Source organism: Lampetra planeri, chromosome 48, assembly GCF_965212315.1.
Source record: "Lampetra planeri chromosome 48, kcLamPlan1.2.h2, whole genome shotgun sequence".
Lineage (NCBI taxonomy): Eukaryota > Metazoa > Chordata > Hyperoartia > Petromyzontiformes > Petromyzontidae > Lampetra > Lampetra planeri.
In genome coordinates, this window is record NC_136154.1 from 245,505 (window position 1) to 254,406 (window position 8,902).

The 8,902-nt window shown below is 50.6% G+C and overlaps 5 protein-coding genes across 5 annotated transcripts; all 5 read right to left on the reverse strand.

Annotated features, from left to right (window-relative positions):
* Positions 1–552: 552 nt before the first annotated feature.
* On the reverse strand, positions 553–996 carry LOC144733771 (histone H2A-like). Its single transcript, XM_078615790.1, has one exon. The coding sequence runs from the start codon at positions 949–951 to the stop codon at positions 571–573; it is 381 nt and encodes a 126-aa protein (XP_078471916.1). The 5' UTR covers positions 952–996; the 3' UTR covers positions 553–570.
* An 827-nt stretch (positions 997–1,823) lies between these two features.
* Positions 1,824–2,256, reverse strand: LOC144733766 (histone H3-like). The gene has a single exon (XM_078615785.1). The coding sequence runs from the start codon at positions 2,254–2,256 to the stop codon at positions 1,846–1,848; it is 411 nt and encodes a 136-aa protein (XP_078471911.1). The 3' UTR covers positions 1,824–1,845.
* A 373-nt stretch (positions 2,257–2,629) lies between these two features.
* On the reverse strand, positions 2,630–3,536 carry LOC144733767 (histone H2B type 3-B). Its single transcript, XM_078615786.1, has one exon. It carries the CDS (start codon positions 3,497–3,499, stop codon positions 3,098–3,100), a length of 402 nt encoding a protein of 133 aa, XP_078471912.1. The 5' UTR covers positions 3,500–3,536; the 3' UTR covers positions 2,630–3,097.
* Positions 3,537–4,318: 782 nt separating this feature from the next.
* LOC144733770 (histone H4) lies at positions 4,319–4,709 on the reverse strand. Its single transcript, XM_078615789.1, has one exon. The coding sequence runs from the start codon at positions 4,682–4,684 to the stop codon at positions 4,373–4,375; it is 312 nt and encodes a 103-aa protein (XP_078471915.1). The 5' UTR covers positions 4,685–4,709; the 3' UTR covers positions 4,319–4,372.
* A 431-nt stretch (positions 4,710–5,140) lies between these two features.
* Positions 5,141–6,499, reverse strand: LOC144733763 (histone H1.2-like). Its single transcript, XM_078615783.1, has one exon. The coding sequence runs from the start codon at positions 6,434–6,436 to the stop codon at positions 5,774–5,776; it is 663 nt and encodes a 220-aa protein (XP_078471909.1). The 5' UTR covers positions 6,437–6,499; the 3' UTR covers positions 5,141–5,773.
* Positions 6,500–8,902: the final 2,403 nt, after the last annotated feature.

Here is an 8,902-nt window from a genome sequence, read left to right on the forward strand (position 1 = left end):
TTCTATTTAAAAACATGAGGGAATGTAACATTGTTAAACATAACTCCCTTTCACACACGCGGGGGTACGACACGAATGGAGAGTTTCAGGCCTAGTTCTAGGCTTTAGGCCTAGCTGTAGGCTTTAGGGCGCTGTGAGTTTTTTTTTAATTTCAAAGTTTTAATTAAAAGCTATCTCAGGGAATTATTAGGGCGCTGTTAGTTGTTTTATTTAATTTCAAAGTTTTAATTAAAAGCTATCTCAGGGAATTATTAGGGAATGTTACACGTGTTTAGCCAGGAAAGCCTCATTAATTTAAATGTTTTAATTAAAAGCTGAGGGAATTATAAGGGAATGTTACACTTGTTTAGCCAGGATAGCGTCACTGAGTCAAGGTTTTCGTAGGGTCATGCCAAATGTTTGCAGTAGGGGGCGATGTTGACGGACGGACACATTAATCTATTGGTGGTCTGGTCCACTTCGTTCCTACCAGTATAACAAAACTCCTGTGTACGACTGTCCGAGCTCTTTGCAAGTAAGTGGGTGGCTCTGAAAAGAGCCGTTGTTGTGGTGGTAGAGGCGGCGGCGCGTTCACTTCTTTGCCTGAGAGGTCTTCTTGGGCAGCAGCACGGCCTGGATGTTGGGCAGCACACCGCCCTGGGCGATAGTCACGCCGCCCATGAGCTTGTTGAGCTCCTCGTCGTTTCGCACGGCGAGCTGCAGGTGTCGGGGGATGATCCTCGTCTTCTTGTTGTCGCGGGCGGCATTGCCAGCCAGCTCGAGGATCTCGGCAGAAAGGTACTCGAGCACGGCGGCCAGGTAAACGGGTGCTCCAGCGCCGACCCGCTGGGCGTAATTGCCCTTGCGGAGCAGCCTGTGAACGCGACCCACGGGGAACTGCAGGCCGGCGCGGGAAGAGCGGGACTTTGCCTTGGCGCGAGACTTGCCACCGGTCTTGCCGCGTCCAGACATTGTTAAGCGACCTAGGATGCAAAAAGCACTGGAGACAAAGTACGAACGATTTGTGACGTTAACACGCACCACCGGAGCGGCTTTTATAGCGGAGACGAGGATCGTAGAGCGCGCCGCTGCTGATTGGCTCCTCTCGGTCGAGTCCCGCCCTCTCCTTGAGCCACCAATGAAAAGCCGGGACGCGAGGATTCGATGTTGACTTTAATTATTTGTATCCATATATATTTTAATGCGGACACGCATCTTATGAATGAAACAATGCGATACACGTACTTAATAGGTTCAAGTTTTAAGCATGATAGAGTTCATTAATGGGCACGTGCTGGCAAGTCAAACTTATAAGCGGATTCCGCAAATATCAATGTATTATTGATTATAATAATCATTTTGAGGGACCGCATTGGTTATAAGAAATCATTGTGATAGCCTTGAGCTCGTGATTGATCGCCCACGTGCCTATACGGTGTATATATATTTTCCTTTAACCGCCTGTTCGGGCAATGCCTAAAAATATATGTGCGTGAATAATTCAGTCTCTTAGTTTGCAAAATGTGAACTTCTTATCAGCTCGGGCTTGAAACAACATAAACCAATATCTTTGGGTTTAATAGTTAATATATTTCACCAAAATAACCCTTTTGTTGAACATTATGTAAGCATGGTTTCACAACGCTTATATACGACACCAACGTGTGATGTTGAAAAATATGAGCGGCGGGGTATAGAAAATGAACTTCATTGTCGCTTACGCCTGACGACTCGTGAGAGCCGTGACCAGCAAACGAAGGTTTCCGGCACCCGAACTTTGAAGAACACACATGGAAGCGTTTTCATGAGTAAGTGGTGGCTCTGAAAAGAGCCTTTGTGTTGTGCTTTGAGGGCCGAGCTGGGCGTTCAAGCGCGCTCGCCACGAATGCGGCGGGCGAGCTGAATGTCCTTGGGCATGATGGTGACGCGCTTGGCGTGGATGGCGCACAGGTTGGTGTCCTCGAAGAGCGCGACAAGGTACGCTTCGCTGGCCTCCTGCAGAGCCATGATAGCGGAGCTCTGGAAGCGCAGGTCGGTCTTGAAGTCCTGCGCGATCTCCCTGACGAGGCGCTGGAAGGGCAGTTTGCGGATGAGCAGCTCGGTGGACTTCTGGTAGCGGCGGATCTCGCGCAGAGCGACGGTGCCGGGCCTGTAGCGGTGAGGCTTCTTGACGCCGCCCGTGGCCGGAGCGCTCTTTCGGGCCGCCTTGGTGGCGAGTTGCTTGCGGGGGGCCTTGCCACCCGTGGACTTGCGAGCCGTCTGCTTGGTGCGAGCCATGGCTTGGTGAGGGCAAAGATTCTCACAGGCGGGGAGAAGGCGGCTTATGTAGCCCAGAGCGCGCGCTCACTGGTCAGCGGAGTCGTGACGTGCGAAGAAGGGGAGCGTGCTGATTGGTTGGCAGCGTGCAATGATCTCGAGTCGTCAACTCTTCTTAATCAACAAAATGTTCACAGTTTGGATCATTTCAGAATGCCGCATCACGATGCAGTAGTACCGTTTGAGCGCCGTCGATGTCTTTAACGGATGTTCTTTTCTCAAGCAAACACCTTTCCGAAAACAACTTTACAGTGCTCTGCATGATCTAAATAAAGTGTGAAGAAACTGCACTTCATTGGAAACAGTAATACGTAAAAATGTCGGAAAGAGGTGATCACAGGAATAGATATATATTCTCTTGGCATTGAGATGATGATCAATTATACTGCACGAGTCATCCATGCTAGGCGCTTACTTTTACATATATGTACACGTGCAAAATGTTAGTTCCTGCCCGAAAATACAACCACGAATTAAATATTGCATTGCAAGGTTTTGGCGCCAAATATTTAATGTAATATCTGAATGGGCTGCAGATGAAATCAATGGACAATCAAGTCCAAGAAATGCCTGCTGGTGAATATGATGTGCCATGAATATTGTTATCGCTTTTATTCACGTGGAAACATGTTAAAATGCGTTCGATCTCTCCACTTCACTCAATGAGCGAACAATGTCCCCGCGTGAACCGGGGCTTTGTTGGAAGTTTCGTTTTGTACTCCTGCTAGGACTGGTACAAGCAGGTTCGGAGAGGTGGGTGGCTCTGAAAAGAGCCTTTGTAATTAATGGTGGAGTCGAGGCTTCACTTGGAGCTTGTGTACTTGGTGACGGCCTTGGTGCCCTCCGACACGGCGTGCTTGGCCAGCTCGCCGGGGAGCAGCAGTCGCACTGCGGTCTGGATCTCCCGAGAAGTGATGGTGGAGCGCTTGTTGTAGTGCGCCAGGCGGGACGCCTCGGAAGCGATGCGCTCGAAGATGTCGTTGACGAACGAGTTCATGATGCTCATTGCCTTGGACGAGATGCCGGTATCGGGGTGCACCTGCTTCATCACCTTGTAGATGTAAATGGCGTAGCTCTCCTTCCTGCGGTGGCGTCGCTTCTTGCCATCCTTGCGCGTTGCCTTGGTCACAGCCTTCTTGGAGCCCTTCTTGGGAGCAGGAACCTTGGCCGGCCCAGCGCTCTTTGATGCGGGAGGATCGGGCATGTCGACGCGTTGTAGGCAGCTTCAGGTCAGAACAGACGGGAAGCGAATGTGGATGTCGGTCGGGCGATGAGCTCCTTTTATAGGAGGCGAGATGCAAATCAGAGGATCGTAGTGCGCGGCGCTGCTGAGTGGCTCTTTTAGTACCATCCCTCTCCATCAGCCTCCAATGAGAAACGCGGACGCGATGCTCACTTTAATATCGTTTTTACTGCAAAAAGGACTTGTGAATATAACACAATGTAATGTCCAAACATGTATATTAGTGAATTGCAGCCATGGCCATTGCCTTTGTTTTAATAAGGATGACTGGAAAACCCAATACAGTATATTGTGTTTTGAGCGTGGGTTTTTTTGTTTCTTACGAGGGATTGTTTCACCACTCGTCTAATACGGCGCACGGGCGTTTTAAGAACGCAATTTGGAAAAATACAAGCGCTCGGTGGAGAAAAATAACTTCGCTGTTGTGCTGTACAGGTGGAGATTAGCATTCCGGCACGCTACGTCAATTAGGACGAGTGTGCTGTAAGATTGTGGCGCCAAATGCTCCACGTAATATCGGAATCGGCTGCAGCTGGAAATAATTAACGCAAAAATACCAGAAATGGGTACTGTATTAACGCGTTCAAGAATTACGCCTTGTTAAATGTGACGTGTCGTGAATATCATGATTTCTTTCATTCATGTGGAAGCAGATGAAGATTCGCCAACTCAACAAGCAAACGTCCACCACGCTCACGAGGAATTGGCGCGCAACAACCCAGGACATGTGCTCCATTTAGAAAGTGTTTGGCAACACTGGCGCAAGCAGTTTCGAAGAGGTGGGTGGCTCTGAAAAGAGCCTTTGGGTTGGCTTAGTGTGCGAGAGATGGGCGCTCAGCCTCCGAAGCCGTAGAGAGTGCGGCCCTGGCGCTTGAGGGCGTAGACCACGTCCATGGCGGTGACGGTCTTGCGCTTGGCGTGCTCCGTGTAGGTGACGGCGTCGCGGATGACGTTCTCAAGGAAGACCTTCAGGACGCCGCGGGTCTCCTCGTAGATGAGGCCCGAGATGCGCTTCACACCGCCGCGGCGAGCGAGGCGGCGGATGGCGGGCTTGGTGATGCCCTGGATGTTGTCGCGCAGCACCTTGCGATGGCGTTTTGCGCCTCCCTTGCCGAGCCCCTTACCGCCTTTACCGCGTCCAGACATTCCGACTACTTCTGACAAAGCTCGCGAGAGACTGCGCGCTCAGCTTGCAGCAGCAGCCGCCTTTATACCCGAAGCGTGGTGACGTCACCGACCACCCCTGCCCTCCGCGATGGCTCCGCCTTAAACCTTAGACCTTTAACCTCTGTGACGAAGAAAACCCTCCACTGTCGTCAATAACACTTCCTTGACATGTATAATATGCGACGTTTTGGGCAATGACCCTTCTTCGAAGCACTCTGTAATGATATTGGCACACCCGCAGCGAACGCGAGAGGAACGCGATCTGTTGCAAGATTGCACGTGGAGTGAATAATCGGTGTAAGGTCTTGTTTTCAAGTGAACAAGATGAACTAACTTTATAATCGTGTGAAGCTAAACGGCTTCCAACACAATAGTTGAGTGAACGTCACCAACTAGTTCTCCCAAAGTAAGAAAGACATTGCAAACAATGCGATATTTACGTATAGAAATTAATTTTAATAGAGAAGTTTAGATGGTGCACCGCAATGTTTACAAAACAAAGTGAAAAGGCGAGAACGAGCGAATGAAGGCAAATTGAGTAAAGCTGTCTGGAATCAATACCTTTTTAGACTAAATTCCATATTTGGCACCAGTAACATGATGACGGAATGAAGAGGTGCAACACATAATTCGGACGTCGCTGAGATTACTCTGCACTCCGTTCGAGTGAGGGAGCTGCCACCCGCCTCGCCTGTGTTTGTGATCCCTGCTTTCGGGCTCGATTACTCCCATCACATCAATGCTTAAAACACATCGAGTGGGTAAAATGTTATAGTTAATTTGGCGAATGTACGTAACTTATCCAATCTACACAAATCCTCACGATTGAACTGCACCAAGCGTCGAGCTCCTTGATCAGGGCCGAGGCAAGGCGAGCAACCATCGCCACGCCGTAAATGGGTTTGACTTACAGAATATGGCACGCATTCAACAGCAACGTAATACACTGTCATGTGTTACCGATGAACTAATGGAAGCGCAGCAGCATCTGGTTCACTTTTTTAACTAAGTGGGTGGCTCTGAAAAGAGCCGTTGAGGTGGAGTGAATCGAGCGTCGTCCGATCGGATTCACTTCTTTGGCGCAGTCTTCTTGGGCTTGGCCGCGGCCTTCTTGGGCTTGGCCACCTTGGGTTTGGCGGCCTTGGCCTTGACGGTCTTGGGCTTAGCGACCTTGGGCTTCGCAGCCTTGGGCTTGGCTGGGCTCTTCGCCGCCTTCTTGGGCTTAACAGCCAACTTCACCTTTTTGGGGCTCTTGGCCGCCTTGGCAGCCGCGGGCTTCTTTGCTTTCTTGGGAGACTTCTTGGGCGCGGTCTTCTTGGCTGCCGCGGGCTTCTTCACCTTCTTGGCTGCCGCGGGCTTTTTAGCTGCGGGCTTTGCCGTTGACGACTTGGGCTTCGCCTTTGCGGCAGCCTTTTCCTTGTTGAGTTTGAAAGAGCCAGACGCGCCGCTGCCCTTCACTTGCGCCACGGCGTCTTTGGCCACGAGCTTCTTGATGGCCAACTTCACGCGGGCATTGTTCTTCTCCACGTCGTATCCTCCGGCAGCAAGCGACTTTTTGAGCGCAGGAAGAGACACGCCGTTCCTCTCCTTGCTGCTGGCCAGAGCCTTGAGGATGAGCTCGGACACGCTGGGGCCGACCTTCTTGGCCTTTGGAGCGGCGCGCTTCTTCTTGGGGCTTTTAGGCGCTGAAGTAGCCGCAGCTGGTGGTTGAGCAGGAGCAGTTTCCGCCATCTCAAGACGTCGCTTTTATCGCCTCGCCTCTTTGAAATCGAAATCAGCGCTCTCACGAATTCGAAACGAGTGTTCTCCAGGCCCGAGGTTATTATAGAAGCGGCGTACTGAATGCGGACGTCGCTGAGATCATCCAGAACTCAGCTCTGGTGAGGGAGTTGCCACCATACTCACTGTGTTTATCACGCCTGCCTTTGGGCTCGATTACTCCCGTAACGTTCATACTTACATGCATCTAGTTGATACATTATCACGAAGATCACTTCTTTAATGTACGTTACTTATGCAATATACGACAATGCTCACGATATAAATTATAATTCAAAACAAGTGAACAACCAACATTTGGGAGACATTGTTCGGTCAGGGCATGCTATGACGATTGTCGGTTTTCAAAAGTGTTACTGATGAACACTATTTAAAACGCACTCGAATTTTTTGCAAGACAAGATGCTTCAACAGACTACTCATATTTAATTCCAACGAAATATTTTCTATTTAAGTTTTGCCTCGCGCGCTCGCGATTCCTCCTCTCGCGCTATGGTGAGGACTGCGCGCCATGTCAACAGTCCCTTGTCACCGAACTTTTAACTGGACGTTTTAATCGAACTTTGAAATGAATAAATATATGGATTTTCAGATGGACAACAAACTGAAGAAAATTACTCAAAATTAACCGACATTAAATAGAAAGTTTAACATTTTACGTGGCAAGAGGTGAGTAGCTCACGCACTGCAGAAGGGTCGCGCGCCTTGAACAAGATCGAGGCACGGTGCACAATCATCACCACTCAAATTCAACTCAAGTGACTCTGCAGTCGAATGTTTAAAGAAAATATATAATCTTACGTTTAATGCACCGACAGAGTTGATATTCTAGGAGCGCAGGATGGTTCATCCGATGGGTTGTTTTTACTGCAATAAGTAACACGTATTTACTGCACTAAGTAACACGAATGAGTAATCATTGGAAAGATGTTATTAACCATGTAAAAAATATTTAACTACACATATTTGTACCATCTTATTTGACAAGTAATATTATACTTTACCGAGTGTTGACATCCCCAGCGTTTACCAGTACTTTTTTGCTTACTATCAGCTAACACCGGCCACAACCCTGAGCTGATGTGCTCATTTGATCCCTTTTCTGACCGCTCAAAAAGAGCGAGTTTTATTCTTTAAAAAACACGATTCTTTTTTCCAATAGGCATCCCAATTTATTCTAAACCATGTTCCATGATTGATGCAATGTTGGAATGCTGCTCAAATACCGTTCCTAAATTAGACATAAAGGGTATCTGGAATGAGCAGAGCATTCGTTTAATTGCGAGCAATTTGGGACGAGGGCAACTCGACGACGGTGTCCTTATTAAACAGGACCCTGCGGGGTGGGCTGGTAGGAACGAATAACCAAATAATATAAACATAATGTATTATTACACTTGTTAAGCCAGGAAAGCCCCTGTGGGGGTCGCTAGCCCCCGAGATCCCTCCCTCGATAATACTAACGGCCGGACTAACATCATCAATCGCCCCCCCGCTGCTAAGCGAACCGCCGCTAGGCTCCTCACCCAGGGTGTGGGAGCCGTCACCCGAGGATTCCCCTCCACCGCGGGTCCGCGTAGCAGGCATGGATAACCACGCACGCGCACACCCACACACAGCTCTGCACGGCACTCACCCAACCCTGACCACTCACGTTAGGATCGCGCACCTGTGTTACACACGTCGTGAACGTGCGCGCACACACGCATACAGCTCCACACGCGATACCCACTCCTGCGCCGCTCTGCGCCGCGCTGGCCGCCCACGTTACGATCGCGCACCTTGGGCACGCCGATTACGCACGCCGAGAGCTTACGCAAGTAACGAGCGCACGCAAGCGGGGCACACGCCGACACTGTGGGGGTCGCTAGCCCCCGAGATCCCTCCCTCGATAATACTAACGGCCGGACTAACATCATCAATCGCCCCCCCGCTGCTAAGCGAACCGCCGCTAGGCTCCTCACCCAGGGTGTGGGAGCCGTCACCCGAGGGTTCCCCTCCACCGCGGGTCCGCGTAGCAGGCATGGATAACCACGCACGCGCACACCCACACACAGCTCTGCACGGCACTCACCCAACCCTGACCACTCACGTTAGGATCGCGCACCTGTGTTACACACGTCGTGAACGTGCGCGCACACACGCATACAGCTCCACACGCGATACCCACTCCTGCGCCGCTCTGCGCCGCGCTGGCCGCCCACGTTACGATCGCGCACCTTGGGCACGCCGATTACGCACGCCGAGAGCTTACGCAAGTAACGAGCGCACGCAAGCGGGGCACACGCCGACACGACGACTCGTCCCCTCCCCCACTCGCGCGTGCACGTCAACACAAATATCGTACAAGGACGATTCTCCTCTCACACGGCTGCGTAGTCACGCCAACACACCAAAAGTGCTCTCCCCGGGCGTTAA

Excerpts from the sequence above, each read along its gene's own strand:
- LOC144733771 (XM_078615790.1), bottom strand. The coding sequence starts at position 951 with ATGTCTGGACGCGGCAAGACCGGTGGCAAGTCTCGCGCCAAGGCAAAG.
- LOC144733766 (XM_078615785.1), bottom strand. The coding sequence starts at position 2,256 with ATGGCTCGCACCAAGCAGACGGCTCGCAAGTCCACGGGTGGCAAGGCC.
- LOC144733767 (XM_078615786.1), bottom strand. The coding sequence starts at position 3,499 with ATGCCCGATCCTCCCGCATCAAAGAGCGCTGGGCCGGCCAAGGTTCCT.
- LOC144733770 (XM_078615789.1), bottom strand. The coding sequence starts at position 4,684 with ATGTCTGGACGCGGTAAAGGCGGTAAGGGGCTCGGCAAGGGAGGCGCA.
- LOC144733763 (XM_078615783.1), bottom strand. The coding sequence starts at position 6,436 with ATGGCGGAAACTGCTCCTGCTCAACCACCAGCTGCGGCTACTTCAGCG.